This window comes from Choristoneura fumiferana, chromosome 26 (genome assembly GCF_025370935.1).
Source record: "Choristoneura fumiferana chromosome 26, NRCan_CFum_1, whole genome shotgun sequence".
In the NCBI taxonomy this organism is placed as follows: Eukaryota; Metazoa; Arthropoda; class Insecta; order Lepidoptera; family Tortricidae; genus Choristoneura; species Choristoneura fumiferana.
Window position 1 is genome coordinate 4,008,709 of NC_133497.1, and position 22,160 is coordinate 4,030,868.

Sequence of the window (22,160 nt, forward strand, 5' to 3'; positions counted from 1 at the left end):
ATTGTTTTTTCAGACTACTCGTTTTTTTGTCTATGGCAAATAAAGCATTCTTCACACAATCTTACTATTAACACTGGCTGGACTAAATCATGGCGGACGATATTTATTTGTAAAATAAAAAGTAAACTTGACACCGCTAAAAAATCAGACCGTTCCGTTGGTCTTGGTCTTGTTCTTTAAGTTGCGCCTAGCGTGGTCATTTTTTCATTTTATTTTATTTCATTAAGTTTTAATAATTTTAGAATGTCCGCAGAGAAAGAAGCATACCCCGAATGCAAACACATAAAGCGAGAATTACCAGACATAACAGTCAGTCAAGGTTAAATATTTCCTACATAGCTATCGTTTACTAAAAAAGTTTACATCTTTAACCGTTATCAATGATTTAACGAAAGTTAAAGTTAGCTGTAAACACATTCGTTGCCTGCTAGAAATAAAAGCCTAAAACTTCTGTGGTCACGGTCGGAAAAGTAGCCAACATAGAATGTAATGTGTTAACTTGACTGTCTTTATTGTTTGTTTAATAAATATACTTACAAGTTTGAATATTGATTGGCGTTAATTTTATTTTTTTCCCCAGAGGTTGCCGAGCATATTGGGAGAGAATATCGCACACTACCAATCTTCGAAAAAGGTCTTTTCGAGTATGCATACACAAAACATTACTCGCTTCAAACTAACGAATTTCTCAAGTGTCGCTGGAAGGAGTACAAGAAGCACATAGAAGATCGTGTTTTTGCACCATTCCAGTTCCTTGATATAAGGTTTTAATGATTTTTAGTCTTAGTGAAGAAAATAATCACAATTTTAGATACAACAGTTTGTTGCTGCATATGCTGATACTGAAAATAAGTGGAATGCACAGCCATAGAGATTTCATTTAGGTTTAGTTCAATATTTACTTTTGTATTTAAGTATATCCTGCTTTAGATCAAACTTCCGCTTGATGAGTTACAGGTGGTGCCCAAGTTACTATAGATTATTATAGTCGCACCACCTCAACTGTTAAGGAAAGCACTTCACCACATACTATTAAGCTGCCTCTGTTGCTTCTAGGGGTTTGTGTGCAGTGCGGTATGACAAACCTTATTGGCCACTCGCTCGCCACTAATCACTGACACAACACTCTTGGTATAGCTGGCAGCTTTAAACTTTTTGGACGTTTCCAGAGACTACCATTTCTACAACTGCCGAAATCGGCTTATACCTTCGGTATCTATCCATACTAAGACTGATTTTCGAAAGAAGCTGAAGCCTGGACCTGGTGTGGACTTTGGGGGGCAAATGCCAATACCTCAAGAGCATCACATGAAGAGAGGTGAAGGCAACCCTCGCAAGCTGCCCAAACGATACAATAAAGATGGCAAAGAGGTGAAAATCGAGGTTGTTAAAGAAAATAAATAAATAATTCTCATAGTTTTTATGTACTTATTACATGTTGTAGTTGCATTTTAGATTTTTTTTTTAGTCCTTTACTTTTTTTTAAAGGACTGTCCTTAAGTGTTCACTGTTGAGGACCGTGATCACTTTTTTTTAATAACTGCATTTGTTTTTTTAGTTTAGTTTTAATTATAAGGGGCAAATAATAAAATATTGATTAACAATATGAAATCGTTTTATTTTATGAATGAAATAGTTTCTTCGTCTTGGCCAGCATAACGGTAACTTAATGGGGATTGTACCTACTGCTGTGCTGTAACATGTATGGACTGTGCAATTTCATTAAATAAATAAATAAAAGTAAATAGTATCGAATCCATCGTGTGAAATCCTTTTATAGTAACTGGCATGAAAAAAGCTATAACATGTTGCCAGTAAAAACAATCCCTATAATTTTGAGTTCTTCTGTTTCCATATCATTCACTCACATGTTCATCCAACCTTTTATTTTATTATTTAGTGTTTTGTTGCTCATATATTTTCTTTATTGCATTTTTTTAAATCACAACTTTGCTAAACAACGGCACGTGGCGTGGTAGGCATCAAAATAAATATCATGACGTATTAGTTGAAAGTCGCCATAATGGCTTTCTTGAACTATTTACTTACTTGTACTTAGGCACTTAATTTTACGTCACGTCGTGTCGTGACGTCGATCATTCGTTCTATGGGAAATTCTGCACTGAGAATAGGGTGATCAATGGGATTATTAAGGTCTGGCAGCCAGACGGGGAAATGTCCTGTCAGTAAATTGTCTGTTCTGTCAGTGTCACTGTCACTGTGATGAACGTAAATCTAGATCTACCCGGCCGGCAGCGAAGCAGTTTTAAATTAAATATAATTGTGTACCTATAGAGTTTTTTCATGTTTAGGATTTATTTCTACCTGTCTGCGTTATAAACAATGTTTTCGTTTACAAAAATGACTACATTATACGTGCAATTTTAGGGAACCTAACAATTGAGACTACATGTTTTGATAACATTTGAATACGATTTCGTATTTTATTGCATAAACTAGGGCTTTATGTGATCATTCGTCGTTTAACAGATATCACTATCGTCAAGGTAATAAAATTAAATACTTTTTGTGATAAAGTCATGTTCAGTAACGGTCTGAGGAGGCTGACGGCTCCCTCAAAACCGTGTTCATGTAACAAACACAAACTTAAAATAGAGAATAAAAATAAATCACCGTAATGTATGTACACGAATAACTTCCGAACAACGACGGTGACTGCTTGGTCACATGATGATCACCATACCTGGAATAACTTGGGGCACGTTCTAGGGATTTGATATCAATAAAAAAGATGTTGATACAATAAATTATGACACCATGATAAAAGTAAACAGTCTTATAAAAGGTGAAGAAATTTCAATAACTAAATGAGAAATTGGCTTTGAGTCATTATAAATATTTGAAGAATGCCCTGTTGACCAATATGTATTTTGAGAAAACGTTTAGCAAGTGGATATTTTCATCTATACGGCAATCAATAATACCGATGAATATTGAAAAAATATTGATTATATATTATGAAAACTATTTTAATAACTAACTTATTTTAACTTTTTTTTTTTTTTTATTCTATTTTTTTTTGTATATTTCATTTGTTTATTTTTTTATTTAAAAAGGTGGAGAAAATAAGTAATATTTGTTTATGTCAAATAACATTTAGATGTTGGCAGTAACATCCATGTATTTTTTTTGTCAATAAAACATTTTGCTACATTACTTTTGTATATATGCCCCGAGTTATCCCAGGTATGATGATCACCAACGGTGCTGGCTGAAAATCAGCACTGGGGTGTTTATTATTAACACTTCGGCATTATGCTGTGCCAGTGTCCGATTCACAACCGCAATGACACATACTTTCCCATGTGTAGTCTATTTGTACTTAATAATATTGTTGTCTTGTGTTGTGAATAAATGTATTTTCTTTCTTTCTTTCTATGATCAGGTCAGTTCATGGCTCAGCTTGTAAAAAATATGAATATGTTTTTTTACATTTTATTTTGCGTTTAAATTATCTTAGTTCTTATATCTGTGTTATCATGTCTTTACAGTATGCTGCTAGAGAGCTCACAGGTGAAACTTGAAGTAGACCGGGACCAGACTGCAGTAGAGCCCCCGAGTCTGTATAGGGACCATAACAGACAGGAACTGACGTCTACCCAGGAGTATCAACCCGTTGGCTGGCCAAGTAAATCTTAGTAACATTTGTTGCCAAAGCCGCTGCAGTAGGTTCTGTAACAGATTGTGATGCTTGTCCTAGTGAACTTGTTCCTGAAATCAAAAAAGGTTTACAGAAGTGATCTAGATACTGGGATTCTGAGTGTATGTGGCGGGCCTAATCTATGGAGATTTGTATGGATTTACTGCGTTCGAAATCCCGAATCGGAATTTTGAATCGCAATTCCGAAACGGAATTCCGAATGTATGTGGTGGCCCTTAATGATTACAAAAGGACTAAACAATTAAATTGCTCACCCAGCAACCTTAGGATGGTTGGTCAAGAAAAAATAACCATGTAGCACCTACACACTAATAGTACACACACATCATCACACAAATCCAACAAACAAACACATCCACCACACAGAGCAAAACAATGAGGGCTATCGCGTATGAATTCGCCACTAGAGGCGCTAGTGTAGCGTGAGGTCTCTGAAATGTGAAATCTCATAGTTTTTGGGTGAGCTACGCGGGTTTATTTATAATAAGAATAATTTTGTGAATATTTTGCAATATTTGAAATTAATTATGGCAAATATGCGTTCCGGGGCAATGAATGTCTGTGTTTTGAGACAGTTTTGTCTTTTTTGAAACCTTTGTCCTCCCTTTTTTCCGAACAAAACGGGGACTATGCAACACTGTGGCATGCTCGATATTTTTATGGTACGGTTTTAAGATGTATTAAATATGATTTTAATCTAAACTTTGTTTTTACGCCCGTTATAACAGACTTTGAAAGCCATACTTAAAAACCTCACGCAACAGTGCGCCATCTAGTGAGACAAAAAACGATAGCCCTCATTATTCGCCATGCTACCAGATATTAGATGTTACTCTAAGCCAGGGATCACCAATTAGTTTTTTCAGGGGGTCCGGTTTTAAAAGTAAAAATACCATTGCGGTCCGTTTCTACTTGAGTTTATTAAATAAGCAAATGTTATTTACAAAAAGTATCAAAGATTTTTTAACATATCAATGTGAATTATTAAATGGGTCAATGAACTGTTTCTTATTTGTTATTCTGTCCCGTTGTCCAAGAGAACAGTGACCGTTTCTTAAAAAAACTGCTTTGATATATGTGACTAATATGCTTCGGAGATAGTCTATAAAATAATGAGCTTGTAACTATGACAATAAATTTATACTCGATGAATTTTAACCACAGAAAACATAAAGAAACTCGTGGTTTTAAAGAGTTGTCCAGGGGACGTAACCATGGCAACGTGGTACAAGAAAAAGTTGATCGACCCAAATAACATACTCAATAATACAAGTTAGTGTTTACTTGAGGTCCGCACAAAATAGGCTGGCGGTCCGCATCCGCCATTTGGTGACCCCTGGTCTACGCTTAAAGGTCCGTTTATACCTACAGACATTGAGCGTGCCAGACACGTGCCGTGGCATACAAAATGATATTAATTATATTAAGTGTCTGTCGGCGTCTGCGCGGCCGTGTAACGATATATATAAATACGTAAATAAACACTGTATAGAAGTCATAGAAGAATATTATTTTTTCTGCCACGGCACGTGTCTGGCACGCTCAATGTCTGTAGATATAAACGGACATTTAGTGTAGTGTGGTGGAGGTGGCAGTTGGGTATGCGTTTTGTTTGTTCTGTTCTTACAGTGTGGAGTTGGAGGAGCATCGTTTACACATTTTTATGCATAGACATAGCTATCGTAAGGTTAATGGGCGAGCAAAGTAATTGTTTATAGTACATTGATAATGATATGGACCGCCACAAAGCAAAACCTGAAGCGGCAATTACACTTGAGTCGTTCGCCGCATGCAGCGGCGACCGCAAGTGTAAAGAACACGGTAGCCGGCCGCATTCGGCGAGCGGCAGCTGCCATCGCCTTAATAAGGCCGCCGCAGTAGACGGACAGACTAATGTAAAGACGACGTTCGCTCGCCGAAGTAATTTGAAACAAATTCGGCGACCGCATTAGGTGAACGACGCAGTGTAATTGCCGCTTTATTCGATGAATTATGACTAGAAAGGTTTATTAATGCTTAATAATGCATTTTTCTCAAACGTGACATGAAATAAATATTGACGTTGTGTTACTAATAATAGGCCGAGAAGTATCGCGCTGCAGGCGCTGCGGCTCGGCTGCCGGCGCGCGGTCACTCTAGCGGCCTGCAAAGAGATTTCATACAACTTTCCCGGCCGCTGGCCGGCAATGCGACCGTCTTTTGTTTCAACGCGCGCTCTCTGGCACCTCCGCCAGCCACAGCACCACCGCCAGCAGCCAGCGCGACACGCGCGCACGCAACAGGGCGACCAGACTAGCGTCCCGCCATGCTTGATTTCTTGTTTTTTTATTTTATTTCATGTCATGTTTGGGAAAAGCACTATACAAGCCTCGGCCGGAACGTGGGGTTGCCGGCCTCGCATCCCTATCCGGCCTCGTTACGCTAAACTTCCTACATCCCGGCCTCTACAGTAATGTGCTATTATTTTTCAGCGATAAAAACAGAACAGACAGTAAAGGAAGAGTTGAGTGATGAGGTATCTGAGAGCTGCAGCGAGTCAAACTATGCCAGTAGCGAGTGTTCCGGAGAATTCCTTGCTGACGAGCCGGAGCTGGAGAATGAAACACAGTTTAAGCATTGTATTGTCCGTATAGAGACTGACCCAGTAATGGAATTGATGTGTAATGTCTACCGTAAACAACAAAAGGCATTCGTATGCGATTGCGGTATATCCTTTAAAGGAGAAGGTTTTTTAAAGAGACATTTGAAGAAATGTAATAAAAATGGAAAAAGAGAGAGATGTAAAGAGAACGGAGATAGGGATAGTTATGTATGCGCTATATGCCATGCAAAGTTTACAGATAAAGATGGTTTGGATAGGCACTCCAAAAACTGTATGTCACGGATGATGCAAAGGTACAAAGGGAAATTGTTTATTTGCGATGTATGCAGCAAGCGTTTCACAGTTAGATATACTTTTATGTTACACGTTTTAAAGTGTTCCAAACAAGATACGCAAAGTAATCAAGTGGCTATTGCTAAAACGCCTAAAATGCCTTATAAATGTAAATATTGTTCTAAACGGTTCCGTACTCCCAGTGCATTGATCATACACAACCGAGTACACTCAGGAGACAGACCCTTTAAATGTGAAGAGTGTGGCAAAGATTTCAACCAAGGCAGCAATTTCATCAGACACAAAATCACACACAAAGTCCACACAGAGCAGAGGTACCTCACATGCGACTATTGCCAGAAGCACTTTGCGTACAAAACCGATATGAGGCGGCATATTATGCAGATACATATGAAGATTAAACTGCACAGTTGTCCTGTTTGTGGCAAAAAGTCTACCAGTAATAAACGTAGCAGGCATATGCTGACGCATTTCCCTGAGAAAGCAAAGAATACCCATCGTTGTCATATTTGTAAGAAAGTTTTCCTGGAGAGTTCGAATTTGCGTATTCATATGAGGGTACATACCGGGGAGAAGCCGTATAGTTGTAGAGTTTGCTCCACGAAATTCTCGTATATGACTTCTTTAAGGAGACATGAGGCGTCGCACACGCATATAGCTGGGTCTTTTCGATGCCGCGTCTGTAAAAGACGCTTTGACTGGAAGAAGAGGTTTCTTACTCATGTAAAGCTTCATATTTGGGGGGCCAAACATGCTGTTAAAAAACCTGGGGTAAAGCGTTTGGATTGTTCTGTTCGGCTTGTACGGTTGTCACGAAGCGAATTAGGAATAAAACGAAAAGCTATGAAGTAGAGAAACTACAAACATTTTTTTTTTGTGTTAACACGATATAACTTTTTTTTCCTCGTATGTACAGTCGAGTTCAGCTTGTGAGCAAACATTTTATCAAAAATATCTGAACACGACTATTGTTAACGGCGAAGAAACGTGGTTATATATTTTTCATCAAATTTTTGCTTACAAGTTTATGAACTCTACAGTAAATTCGAGGTCAAAGATATCTTTACACTTCAGTAATCAGTAGGTACCTTGTCGCTGTCAACACAAGTTTGAACTTTTGTATAAAATTGTCAGAAGGCATACAGTGACAAGGTACCTACTAAAGATCTTTGACCTGGACTGTAGGTACATAACCAGCACTGGAAGGGGCCAAATATTTCTTAAGTATTTCAAAGGGTTGTCTATTCTTTTTACAATGTATAGTAAATCGGAAACAATTTTAAGACAAAGGTTTTTAAAATCGTTTACTGTAATGAAAAAATATCGAAATCGGTTTGTAATAAATAATTCATTTTCTATACAAAATAATAATAATAAAACAGCTTTGATATTTTTATTTTTAGACAATCCCAATTGGTCACTTTTATTGTCAATTTATGTTTTGGAAAACTGGGTAGGTATAGTCAAGGGCCAAGATATCGACATGGCCAACAATATGCACTTAACATTAAGGCCGTGTATACATATTTTGCAACTTTGGCCGTGTCGATATTGCCCTTGACTGTACGATGATAAGCAAAGCGAGGAGCATTGGCGTGACTAGGCTAGGGTTATTTTCAAGGGGGGGCCTGGCCTGGATTGTTGTGTGAAGACATCAGTATTATAGAATTTTGGATCGGTCGGTAGCCCAACATAACATCTAGGGTGGGCACTAGACCATACTGGGGTGGGCACGGCCCACCCAGCCCCCCATTATGGCTAGGAGTGTTAGGTTAGGTCCAATGAGGGCTATCGTTTTTTGTCTTTCTAGATGGCGCCACTGTTGCGTGAGGTTTTTAAGTGTGGCTGGTGTGGCTTTCAAAGTCTGTTATTACGGGCGTGAAAACAAAGTTTAAAAATCATATGTAATCTAAACTTTGTTGTAAACCAGTGTTGCGCAGTCTCGATTTGTTCGGAAAAAAAGGAGGACAAAAGTTTCCGAAAGACAAAACTGTCTCAAAACACACATTCATTGCCCCGTAACGCATAATTGCCATAAATAATTTCAGGTTAATGCAAAATATTCACAAAATTATTCTAATTATAAATAAACCCGCGTAGCTCACCCAAAAACTATGAGATTTGACATTTCGTAGACCTCACGCTACACTAGCGCCTCTAGCGGCGAGTTCATACGCGATAGCCCTCATTGCGATTATAAAGCGCGAGCCGAGCAAGCGAAGTGAGGGCGCCAGGACCTAATTAATATAGCAAATAATTTGGACCCTACCAGTGCTAAGGTCTTATTTGTCTAACGCACTTGGAATCACGATTCACCACTTCTTTCTGTCGGACTAATTACTAATGAATGGGCAAAAAACTTTTCCCAAAGTATCACATCCCAAAACATTATACTCAAATTGTCATTTGGCAAAAAATCATTTCCTAAAACAACTTAGTAAATTTTTTTTGACCAATTATTGTTTCTAAAATAATTACATAGTCATGTTTTATATTAGTTACCAAGTATTACTTAGTCAAATGTATCGTTTGGCATAAAGTACTCTTCACAAAAATTAAAAAGAGGAAGAGGGAGAGGGTGAGGGAGAGGGGGAGAGAGGGAGAGGGAGAGGGAGAGGGAGAGGGGGGAGAGAGGAAGAGGGGGAGAGGGGAGAGAGAGAGAGGGGGAGAGGGAGAGAGGGAGTTTTAAGGTATTTGCATAAACAACTTGCGAAGACAGTTGGCGGACATAATGTTGGCCGTAGAGTGTCTAATGAAAGCTGAACCTGCAAAATCGCTTAAAATTAAAAAAAATGCAGATGTACGTATGTACGGCAGAGAAGCTTCTGTTCTTGTACTATTACTTATTCTATGGTGACACCTGCAAATGTTTTTTTTTTTATTTGACGACCGGATGGCCAAGTGGTTAGAGATCCTGACTACGAAGCTTGAGGTCCCGGGTTCGATTCCCGGCCGGGGCAGATATTTGTATGAATAATACGAATGTTTGTTCTCGGGTCTTGGATGTTTAATATGTATTTAAGTATGTATTTATCTATATAAGTATGTTTATCCGTTGCCTAGTATCCCTAGTACAAGCTTCGCTTAGTTTGGGACTAGGTAATTGGTGTCAAGTGTCCCATGATGATATTATTTTTTTTGCAGGTTCATCTTTCATTAGCCTCAGAACTCTAACCTCCTCCTTTTTTTTTGAAGTCGGTTAGAAATCACGTAAGTTTAAAACGTTATACCTAATAAAATAATGCTAGTCGATTTTTGTAACTCAAGGGAAACGGCGGTTAAGGCCACCGCCAGCGAGGAAACGGATATTTTCTCGCTCAAGAAACGAACAAAAGATATAAGGTCCTGTGTGAGTAAAAGAGACACATATATTAATAGTTGATCGCTGGCTGTTCACACTGTCGGCGAGAACTCGCTCTTACATCTTTTGTCGCAGCGACAAGAGCTATAAAACTCGCTGAGCTATAGATTTTCGCTCAGCGATGTCAGCTTGGCGGCCGCCCCGCACGAGCGAGTCGAGTGGAGCGAGTAATCGCCCGTCGCACGCGAACACTCGCTTACAGCCGAGCGACAAAACTACACTCGCTTCTCGCTGCTCGCCCACTCGTTTCTAGTTACTCGCTCTACTCGCTTCTCGCTCATCGTCGGCGGTGGGACAAGTGCCTAAAACCTGTGGTTGAAATGCTTCAGAACCCCGCACAACAATAAAAATGATATCTAAAACCTTTTTGATTATTTTTTTCCAAGACAACGATACCTACTGATAATTATGGTGCTACTGTTCTTCGATACCTATTTAAATAAGCAATAAAATTAATTAGTTTGCAACCACCATTGTTTTATTTACTTTATATTCCCCCTACTGCTTAAATGGGAATTGAAACATGTCCGAAATCAGCCCCGAAGTTGTATTCACCATTTTTATTCTGGGGGAATTTTGCATTTTCCGAGAGAAAAAGTATGTCAATCAGCTGTTTTTAAGTCTGTAAAGTCAAGTTTGTAAGTCTGTTTGTTTGTTCTCCTTCACGTCTAGACCGCTGAACCGATTACAGATAGTTTGAGTCCGGGAAAGGACATAGGATAATTTTGCCCGGAAAATTGCATAGTTCTGTTCTGAGTGATGCAACGGAAGTCTCTTAGCGGAACCAGAAACGGAAACAGATGTCAAAAGTAAATTTTAACAGAAACGGAAACGGATGCAGAAACGGAAGTTTCAATACTATGAAAAAAGGACTACACACCAACCTAGATTAGAAATAGAATTATAGAATAGAAATAAATTTCGAAAATTAAAATTTTATTAATATTCAAAATTAAGTACCTAATGGTAAGTGATATTTTATTCAAAGTAATTTGGCCGCTGAGTGAGAGTTTAGTCTCAATTGTCACTAAACTGTCGTAAATTTCCGTTATAAAAGTTGCGGAAGCAGAAGCGGAAACGGATGTTTAAAAGCGCGCGGAACTTCCACAGTTGCGGAAACAGAAACAGAGGTCTGTTGCATCACTATTTCTGAGTCCCGGGAAAGGACATAGGATAAGTTTATCCCGGAAAATTGCATAGTTCCCGCTTGATAGCGATAAACGAATTCTACGCAGACGGAGTCGGGGGCAACAGGCTAATAAATTATAATAATAATAATATTTATTTGTTTAACACAGGCATATGACATATTACAAATGTCGTAAATTCGTTAAATTCTATCTGAAGTATCACTGTGTTCCGCCGCAAGGCATACAAATTGAAGTAAAGTTTGCATTAAGTATTCTCATTCCGTTAAAAATCATTTATAGTTCGTAGTAGGCTTTTGTTAATAGACAGTTACACAGAGCTCTTTTGAAAGTAGACAAATTTTCTATATTAATAATATTTTCCGGTACTTTGTTATAGATTATGGGTGCCATTCCCAATATACTCTTCCGAAATAGTGCAGTTTTACCAGACATAGCCTTTATTTTATCCTGGAGGCGAACACTCTTGAATTTACAGAATAGGTGCAAATTACATCTCACAAAAATTACCACTTCAAATATATACAAACAGGGTAGGGTTAATATGCGTAGTTTCTGGAAATAAGGGTTACAAGATTCAAGTCTTAAACTTTCGTGATTTTCACTCATAGTCAAAATACCACGCACAGGACTTATCACGCTAACACACACGAGTAATATTTACCTCGACGTTTCGGCAACATTACAGTGGCCGTGGTCACGAGTAGACTCCTACTGCCACTACCACTGTAATGTTGCCGAAACGTCGAAGTAAATATTACTCGTGTGTGTTAGCGTGATAAGTCCTGTGCGTGGCACCAAGATAGTGAAGCCCACATAGGGCCCTAATGCACCTTTTCTGAGCCTTAAATGCTATTTGTCACTTGAATTAGCCCAGAATATGACCGCATACTCGTATCTCAATGTTGATGTAACATAGGTGTGGTAGATAGATAGATAGATAGAATCTTTATTCAAAACAGCATACAAAGCTCAAAGTACAATAGAAAATATACGATAATACCTTTAAACTTAAAACTAGCACCAAAATAAAGTTCACATTATTGTTTAAATTGATAAATTGAGAGCCCTGCGACGATGTTTAGAAAAGGAGCTGACTCAGCATATACTGCAGTAACCTGCAGTGCTGATATTCTGTCAGAAACCCATGGTGTTTGATGTACAAGGCAATCAGTCTGTGCCTCTTTAATTATTTAAGTAATAAGTAAGTAAGTAATTGAAGTATTTGGTAAGCCATCAATATCACAGACTCATATACAACTTTCCTTAAATTATACAAAGCACATGTGATTTTACTTCTTGCCATATGACGTCAATTTGGTTACTCCATCTAAGCTTATTATCGAGATTCAATCCTAATTTTTTTTTATTTATTCAGGAAACAAACGGTTACATTTCAATGCAGCAACGTACGTAATATATACTTAAGAACCAATAGTTCCATTAATTATAAAATAAACTATAACTAATGCAAGCGCAAAACAAAACAGTCTAACCTACAAAATTAAATTAGGTACTTATAGTCTGTCAAAAAAGAGAAGAAATTAAAAAGTGGCAACACTGTAGTGTCATCCCTTTCAAACCCTGTCAAATCAAAAAGGGAGGACACTACAGTGTTGCCACTTTTTAATTTCGTCTCTTTTTTGGCAGATTATAAGTACATATTTATTACCTTCAACCAGCAAGACACAGTAGCAATCTTAAGTGTCTAGGAAAAACAAGCCATCTAGTGTAGAGGAAAGAAAACAATCTGTTACTTCAACTTTAAACTATGGATAAGGAATCAAGGAGCAAATTTCGTAATGAATCCCTGTATCTCTGCAGCGATGAGGAAAATATATCTAAGTAAGTTCATAAAATTTTGCATGAAATGATAAATTATGATGATATAATGTTAAGTGATAATGCATAACAACAGCGTATGTAACGTAGTTTTTTATCATACTTATGTATACTTACCTAATGTCTCAAAGTCTACGAGTAACATACAAGTTATCAAAGTAATTAAAATTATCAAATCTTTATAATATTTATCGTAAAAATGATTACAATATGAGGGGTTCTCTTAGTTCAATCTCGTAGCCTTTGGAAGGGGGGGATCCATATCTTGCTTCACACCTAAGGGAGGGGGAGTATGGCGATTTGCTATGTACCGGTGAAAATAGTTGTGATTTTGCAAGCTTTAATTTAGCTTCACTTGGTCCTCGCAGACTATTTTTTTACCATTTCGTTTGTCGTAGTAACGATGGAGCTGTTTCTAAAAGGTTAATTAACCTAAACTGAAACAATATGTAAGTACAGCGTGTATTTTTGATACTACATCAAACTTTAAGGGCAGTTAGTGGAGGCCCTTATAATCACATTTTATTGTTTTAGTAAAAAATTTAGACATTTTTTTCCGTACAAAATTAATTAGCACGCAATGTATCACTACGCGACACTACTTTGTTTTTATTGAAAACGTTGCACTTGTTGACGTGACCGATGCCACAGAACGGTTTGTACGCATTACATTGCTGCTCGAAAATATTTCAAAAATTAATTACGCTCTTGTAGTTAATTCTAAATTAACAATTTGTTTTGATATCGGTTCACAGCACTTAAATCTTCGTCTAGTTACAGTTTGAGGTAGTATCAAAAATACACGCTGTATACATATATATATGAAATAAAGATTTTTTTTTTTTTTTAATTACTTTGCTCACCCGCAACCTTATGATAGCTCATTTATGCAAGATATGTGTGTTCATGCAGTTCCTCTACCTCCACACTGTAAGAACACACACAAGTCATACAAACCCATCTATCACCACCACCAAACTACACTGACGCGTTTAGAACTTAACCAGAGCTCATCTTCAGATCAAATCAACCGTTCACCATGGTACGATGTTAGTCTAACATTCATTAATAACATTGTGTATGCGTGTATTCTTAATGTGTTGAGGTGGAGGAACTTCATGAACACACATTTCTTGCATAAACGTAGCTATCATAAGGTCGCTGGTGAGCAAAGTTGTCTGTCTGTCTGTTTGCTCAGGGACTATCAATGCTAGAAAGCTGTAATTTTGCACGAATATATATGTAAACTATGAAATTTGAAATTTGAACTTGGTTAAGTATCAATCTACTATTTCATCACACTTGCTCGTAAACAGTGTCGTAACATGCAGGCTACTTTGGTTGCAACCCCCAAATAAAACCCTCTCTACCTTAATGTGCTTGACATGAAACCCGTGGTCGGTAAATGAGTCGTTGCCCGTACTAATTTTGTTGTCATGAAGCCCAAGGTCGGTAAATGAGTCAGGGCCCGTACTGATGCACGCCAGCACCGCCCGCCCGCACACGCACACGCACCGCGCGTCAGGCGCGTGCTGCGGGAGCGGCGCTGCCAAGAGCGCCGCCTAAGGTAGGTAGGTATCGCAAATAACTATTTGAAAGAATTATATTTTTTCCTTTTGAAAATATAAAATTTTACTCGCAAATGTGATGAAAACATTGTATGTCGCACGGGCGGTAGTAGAATTACGAACATCGACTCATTAAAGCACTCAGTCTTCGACTTCGGGCTTCTAATAGACTCTCGTTCGTAATTCCTTATTCACCGCCCCCTTAAGACAGAATGTAATATTCCATTCTTTTCTATAAATAAATTAATAAATATTATTTACGTTCGACTTCTATTCTATCGCTGAATACGATTCCGATGGTGCACACGTTACTGATATATCGACGTATCTCTGATTTTGCTGAATGACTAATCATAATGTACCCAAGTATTTATACACGCAATGTGTGTGATCAAGTCAGTCGCACGAACACTTGGTACGAACCAACTGGACAATAACCCTAATTCGGGCAGTCGGGTAAAGAGTGCTGTGTCTTACAAGAAAAGGTACAAAACTGTCCGGCTCTGGACCTATACTACACTAAGTGGGCCAATTTTTATTTGCTTGTCGATATCTTTCTTTTCTCAGATTTCAATGCAATTTGGTGAATTGTACCTAAAATTGCTTATTCTGACTATGGTAAGCCCAGTTTCACACTATGTCCTACAAATTTTTCCATTGAGTTACACAAAATGTATGGAAATTTCGTAACTAAACTGAAAATGTAGTATAAAATTAGGAACTCAATAAAAAAAAAACAACAAAATAAAAATTGACTCCAGTGCGAACTTCGAACTTCGTATCTTGTCGTCCCGCTGACGCTTATATTATTTAATACGAAAGTGAGAGGGACGGTACGATACGAACTTCGATTTTCAAATTACGTAGTAGCCCCCCTGCTCCGAAACAAAACAGTGTGTGGTCATTATAGGTTGGTTGGATGGATCAATACTATCTTTACTGTAAGGGCATACGGGGCCGTGCCCAGGGCCTCCGAGCCCACAGGGTGATTATACAAAAAAAAATTAAAAAAAAAAATATTAACTTTCTTTAGTGTATCCGAGGGCGTTCTGCATGGATTAGGACGGCCTTGGAGTTGTTGGTGTAGGTATTGTATGTTGATGATTATATTGTTTTCCAGACGTAAATAACTAATATGCTGAGGAACAAGTTATACTTGTACGGGCCTCAAGACCTGGAGATCCCCGTGGACCTCAACTTTGGGCAGCACATGGTGCAGAAGCTGTGGTCTTATGGAGATGCTGTAGCTATTGTAAGTACCGAATATACGACAGTAGGTATATGTATGTATTAAGAGAGAAAGAGAGACGGAGAGAGAGAAAAGAGGCGGAGAGAGGGGGGTGGGCGAGATAGAGGAAGAAGAAGGAGGGAGAGAGAAGAGAGAGAGGGAGAGATTGACACATATTCGATCGATATGTTAATAAGAATGCTGGAATGCCATCCCATCTTTAATAACAAAACTAATTTTAGATGGTGACTGACGTATGATAACATTTATGTACTTTTCTTATTGGCTGTGCTAAAGAAGCTACCTTCATACAAATTTTTAATTATTAAGAGTAAAGACCACCGGAAAGTACTGGACCGAATACCCTAACAGTTTAAGGCATTTTGCAGAGTTTCGGCTTCGCACGCGTAAACTATTAGATCGTAATTTACATTAAAATTCCAGGATTTTATTAAATTCTCGTGAGAATTCCTTTAAACTACTCGTGGTTTACGCATGCCAAATTTCATTTTACCCAGCGCTTGTTATTTAGAGATTTTATACTATCCCGTGGGAATATCCGGATAAAAAGTATCCTATGTGTTATTCCAGACATCCAAATACCTACATACCAAATTGCATGACTCGAGGCCCAGCAGTTGTTATGTAGAGATTTTATCCCTATCCCGTGGGAATATCGGGATAAAAAGTATCCTATGTCCAATTGTTTAATCCAGGTTATAAACTAACTTTTCGCCAAATTTCATCCAAATCCGTCCAGCCGTTTCAGCGTGAAGAAGTAACAAACATACTCACTCACTCACTCACTCACTCACTCACTCACAAACTTTCACATTTATAATATTAGTAGGATAGGATTAATTTCTACTTGATGCTTCCACGCGTTCCTGTGAAAAAGAATCATTGACAGACGGAAAACAAAATCATCCTATTGGAGGGTGCGAAGTACTAGGTGGGGGTGATGAAATCTATCACAGCGCTCATGGTGGCCAAAAGTAGAAATAGTTCTGGCTCTGTCATATGTCATACTCATTATGAATCTGTCATTAACAAAGCAATTTGTATAGACTTTAACTAAGTACCTAATTTTAGTAATAGATGTTTGTGTTATGATGCGAGCTTGAATTGTTGAACACTGTCCCTGTTTTGTTCTTAATTCCTCTACATCTCGGACATGTCCAGCAACAATTTTCCTTATGAAACGGTTTGTGGTTGAAATTTTATATTGAGTGATACTCACAAAACCGGTCTTCAAAATGATATTCATTTTGATCTGAAAACGATATTTAATTTATTACTAGCGATATAAGAACAATTATATAATTTTACTATTATTCAAAGAAACCAATAAGAAAGCTTTATATTTTAGTTTCACAGTAAAAGTAAACTAAACATGAAGTAAACAAACCCTGACATAACGAAAATAAAACACACTTTTTGAATAAATTTTACTTACCTCATTTAATTTTAATGACCAAAAATGAATTCACAACCTTTTGTCCACCCAAATCACGTATCACAGTAATTTTGTATTATAAATTAATACGTTATAGGTTTGATTTTGGTCACAATGTCGCGATGAAATTTTAAAAACGTCAGAGCATCAGAGCCAGAAAAGTTGCGGACGCTAGGTGGCGCTGATGTCGTGCACAGAGCCAATAAGGGTTCCGTTTTTCGAGGTACCAGCTCCTCAAAATAAGTAATACTCGTATTTGTACTCGTAAGTGGCGTTTTCAAAAAAGTGTACCCTTTCTTTTTTTTTTAATTTTGGAAAAAATATAGTTTTTTCTACTCAGAATCAGGAGCACAATCGATTCGATCGTTTAAAAAATGTCCCCATTTTTTCATACAAAATTTTATGAGTCAGTTTTGTCCCACCCATACTGTGTATGAAAAAAAAAACCGGCAAGAGCGTGTCGGACACGCCCAAAAAGGGTTCCGTAGCCATTACGAAAAAATTAAGTAATATTTTTCTAAGGATTTCGTATTTATACGGAATCTTCTGTTTTAGGTAAGTATAATTTATACCTTAGGCTGCTATTTAAGAGTAAAACTACTAATAATTCTCAAGCAAACTTAGCCGTTATAGTTTTCCTTGAAAGTTTGATATACTTACTACCATCCTGAATTTTTTCAAATTTTTCCACTGGTTTAGATTTTATTACGCTCGATTTTAATGAAAATTTGCACTTTAAAGTTGAATATTTCGCAAATACATCACTGAATCGAAAAATCGTCTTAGCAAACTCCTAATGGTTTAAAAGATCTATCCAACGATACCCCATACTATAGGGTTGGATAAAAAAAATCACTCCCACTTTACGTCTATGGGAGGTACCCTAAAAAAAGTTTTTTAGTTTTTTATGGTAGCATTTTGTCGGCATAGTTTACATAACATATGTATATCCGTGCAAAATTACAGCTTTGTAGCATTGATAGTCTTTGAGCAAAGCAGCGGACGGACGGACAGACAGACAGACGGACAGACAGACATGGCGAAACTATAAGGGTTCCGTTTTTGCCATTTGGCTCCGGAACCCTAAAAACGTCGCAAAACTGTAATTTTTTTGGGGTAATTTTTTTAAACTATCGGAATCGATTGTGCTCTTGATTCTGAGTAGGAAAAACCATATTTTTTCCAAAATTTCGAAAATAATGAAAGGGTACACTTTTATTTTAAAAACGCCCAAGTACGGAAACAATCTCAAAAAGCAAATACCAACATTGAAAAATGAACCGTCATAAGTAACATAATTCATTTATTTGCAATAGGTGTTGGCTATAATATCATTGTGTTAATACTTGAGATAAACAAACGAATAGGTAGGTATATGACACTGATAAAAGTAGCTAGCAATTAATGTTTTTTCATTTAAAATGATAAGGTTTTATCTAACTCGCGTAATAGGATGGCTACAGATAATTTATTAGGTCCACTAAATTATTTTCGTACCTCATCATCATCCCAGCCTATATACGACCCATTGCTGGGCACAGCCTCCTCTCAGAACAAGAGGGCTTGGACCATAGTTCACACGCGGCCCAGTGCGGATTGGGAACTTCGCACGCACCATTGAATCGCTTCGCAAGTTTGTGCAGGTTTCCTCACGATTTTCCTTCACCGCAAAGCTCGTGGTAAATTTCAAATGTAATTCCGCACATGAATTTCGAAAAACTCAGAGGTGCGAACCGGGTTCGAACCCACGACCCTCTGCTTGAGCGGCGATAGGTCCAAACCACTAGGCCCACCACGGCTTCGTACCTAAGCGTTAGTATTAAAATATTATTAAAATTTGTTAGCAACTTGGATAAATATGTGTAAAAGTGGAATGTGTGTAATTTTTGTGAATTTCCACGTAAGTTTTGCTGGACGAATTGGCTGAAATTTGGTACTTAGATAGCTGGACGTCTGGAATAAAACATAGGCTACTTTTCTCCCAATATTCCCACAGATCGGGATAAAATCTCGAAATTAAACCAACTTGTTTCAGAGTCACGAAATTGGCACGTTTGTTTTTAATACAACGTTAAAAAACCATGATGTAAGTTTGTGTGAATTCACGTTTATTGTATGGGAGCCCTACTTAAATACTAATTTATTTTGTTTTTAGTACTTAACTATTTTTGTTATAGTATAACGGAACATAAATACACCATCTGTGAAAATGTCAACTGTCTACTTATCACGGTACATGAGATACGAGTACAGCCTGGTGACAGACAGACAGACGGACAGTGGAGTCTTAATACTAAGTAAGTAATAGAGACCCGTTTTTACCCTTTGGTACGGAACCCTAAAAATATATTTGACTTGTTCCTAGATAAACGCAGACACCGGCGAAACTCTGACGTACCGCGACTTCGTCCAGCAGTGTGTCGATGTGGCCCTCTCTCTGACGAAGCTAGGCGTCTCTCGCGGAACGTGGTCAGCATCTGCAGCGAGAAATGTCGAGAGTCCTTCCCACTGCTGGCATCATTTGCTCGGGGGCCACATTTGCGCCAGCTGATGTTACCTGTGGGAGAGGTAAATGTAACTGATTACTGACGTACTGCGACTTGGTCTGGTAGATTACGTGGCCCTTTCACTAAGGTGTCTCTGGTGGAGATGTTGTCACCATCTAAAAAATATATCATGGGTCACTGGACACCAATTGACCTTAGTAACAAACTAAGCAAAGCTTGTACTATGGATACTAGGCAACGGACTTATATAGATACGAGTAAAATATACTTAATGAAATACATATTAAACATCATATAAGTATCTGCCCCAGCCGGGAATAGAACCCGGGACCTCAAGCTTCGTAGTCAGGTTCTCTAACCACTTAGCCATCCGGTCGTCAACTGCAGTGAGAAGTGCCTGGCAGGCGCGGACTGAGTTTGTGGGGCCTGGGATGATAGTTGGGGTCTGTCTACCTAATTAATTAACTAATTGTAATTTTTACAAAAACTCTGTTCGATTATGGTATAGTAGGTCTACAATAAGGGTCGCGGGCCCTTTATATCCACTTGGTTGTATGTAGTCCAAAAAGCCCTTATATATTTACGCCACTGGAGCCTAGAGTCCACGCTGTTTAATATCATGTGATCGGGTTCTACGTATGCGCTTGCTGACATCACCTGTGGGAGGGTAATTACTACGCCCAACAGACTATCAGCGTGGCCCTCTCACTGGTGAAACAATCGGTCAGAATCTACAGTGAGAAACGGCTGGTGTTCTTTCCCACGCTGCGGGCATCATGTGCCCATCATGTGCTCATGGCTCCCGACCACGTTTGCGCCTGCTGATGTTACCTATGGGAGAGGTAAATAGGAAATTGCCCAGCAAACTTTCACTGTGGTCTTCTCAGGGTCGCTCAAGGAGGAAACAACTTGGACAGGACAAAAAAGACTGATCCCTAGGCCTAATGGGAGAATGCATGCTCCTCTCCCGGCTTTCCAGCAAATCACTGAAGCAAGACCAGATAAAAAATCTAACTTCTCTTCGATAGCTCCAGAGTAGACGTGTAACCTGGTTTGTAGCCGGGTGAGTCTGCATTATCGCCTCACTTCTCCACTGGATTGTAGCCTGTGAGTCCGGCAATTACTGTCACTTAGTCGTCCACAATGGATTAGCCGGTGTGAGTCCGGCATATCTGGGTCTCATCCCAGGCTCCACAATGGATTTAGCCGTGTAGCCCATTATCTGGGCTCGACTAGTCTCACAATGGATTTTAGCCGGTGTGAGTCCGGCATTATCTGGGCCCTCACTTCCCAGTCGTCCACAATGGATTTTAGCCGGTGTGAGTCCGGCATTATCTGGGCCCTCACTTCCCAGTCGTCCACAATGGATTTTTCAAGACTGCACACCCCATCTCCTATAAAGCCATTCCATTCTATCCATTCCATCCCAGCCTATATACGTCCCACTGCTGGGCACAGGCCTCCTCTCAGAACAAGAGGGCTTGGGCCATAGTTCCCACGCAGGCCTTGTGCGGATTGGGAACTTCACACGCACCATTGAATTGCTTCGCAGGTTAGCGCAGGTTTCCTCACGATGGTTTCCTTCACCGAAAAGCTCGTGGTAAATTTCAAATGTAATTCCGCACATGAATTTCGAAAAACTCAGAGGTGCGAGCCGGGGTTTGAACCCGCGACCCTCTGCTTGAGAGGCGATAGGTCAAACCACTAGGCCACCACGGCTCCTATAAAGCACCTCATTTATAATTAAAAAGTTTGCAGCTGCTACGTCACCTGTGGGAAGGGTTTGTATAAGTTACTCGCGTAATTCAACTTCGCTTGGCAGACTGCCCACGTGGCTCTCTCTGACGAAACATGGTGTCTCTCCCCAGGGTGTTTAGTCTGATGGGATTATCAATTATTTACTCCGTAAAATTTTTGGGAATCTCTATGAGACTTCAAATTCAAACCAGACCTCAATGGGTCCAGCTTGAATTGAAATCACGAGACATTGCTGTAGCCGTGGTAGCTTGCGGCCTCGTGATTTGACCTGTGGCCTCTCAAGCAGATTGAGATTGAACCTAGGCTCGAGTTTTTACCCGACTTCCCGAAGAAGGAGTTACGTATTGAAAGGCAGGCAGCAGAGTCATCATCATCATGTCAGCCGAAAGACGTCCACTGCTGGACATAGGCCTCCCCCAAGAAGCTCCACTCAGACCGGTCTTGTGCTTTCCGCATCCACCGCGATTCCGCGATCTTAACCAGGTCGTCGCTCCATCTTGTTGGAGGCCTACCTAGAGCTCGTCTCCCCGTCCGCGGACGCCACTCGAGAACCTTCTGACCCCATCGGCCATCAATCCTGCGAGCAATGTGCTGCGCCCACTGCCACTTCAGTTTCTCAATTCTTTGGGCTATGTCGGTAACCTTAGTTCTACTGCGGATATCATCATTTCTGATTCTATCCCGCAGAGAAACCCCGAGCATAGCCCTCTCCAT

General features: G+C 39.0%; 2 protein-coding genes across 4 annotated transcripts in view; both read left to right on the forward strand.

Annotated features, from left to right (window-relative positions):
• Positions 1-146: 146 nt before the first annotated feature.
• Positions 147-1,557, forward strand: LOC141442928 (uncharacterized). Its single transcript, XM_074108119.1, has 3 exons — positions 147-319; positions 581-764; positions 1,170-1,557. The coding sequence occupies exons 1-3, from the start codon at positions 244-246 to the stop codon at positions 1,402-1,404; spliced, it is 495 nt and encodes a 164-aa protein (XP_073964220.1). The 5' UTR covers positions 147-243; the 3' UTR covers positions 1,405-1,557.
• A 498-nt stretch (positions 1,558-2,055) lies between these two features.
• The window catches only part of LOC141442920 (zinc finger protein 711-like), a 61,359-nt gene continuing 41,254 nt past the window's right edge, over positions 2,056-22,160 (forward strand). Inside the window, exons 1-3 of one of the 3 annotated variants that reach the window (XR_012452988.1) lie at positions 2,056-2,507; positions 3,513-3,649; positions 6,154-8,409. Coding sequence is in view for 2 of the 3 variants with exons in the window: in XM_074108105.1 (XP_073964206.1) it covers positions 3,514-3,649; positions 6,154-7,430 (1,413 nt within the window). In the remaining variant the exon portion in view is untranslated. Of the gene's footprint in view, positions 2,508-2,564; positions 2,641-3,512; positions 3,650-6,153; positions 9,147-22,160 lie in introns of those variants that run through there. The other 2 variants (XM_074108105.1, XM_074108106.1) reach the window with 2 other exon arrangements.

What these genes read in the sequence shown, in the direction of transcription:
- LOC141442928 (XM_074108119.1), top strand. Translation starts at nt 244, where the DNA reads ATGTCCGCAGAGAAAGAAGCATACCCCGAATGCAAACACATAAAGCGA. An exon ending in AGACATAACAGTCAGTCAAG is followed by an intron (nt 320 to 580) that starts GTTAAATATTTC and finishes TTTTTTCCCCAG; the next exon opens with AGGTTGCCGAGCATATTGGG. An exon ending in TTCCAGTTCCTTGATATAAG is followed by an intron (nt 765 to 1,169) that starts GTTTTAATGATT and finishes GGACGTTTCCAG; the next exon opens with AGACTACCATTTCTACAACT.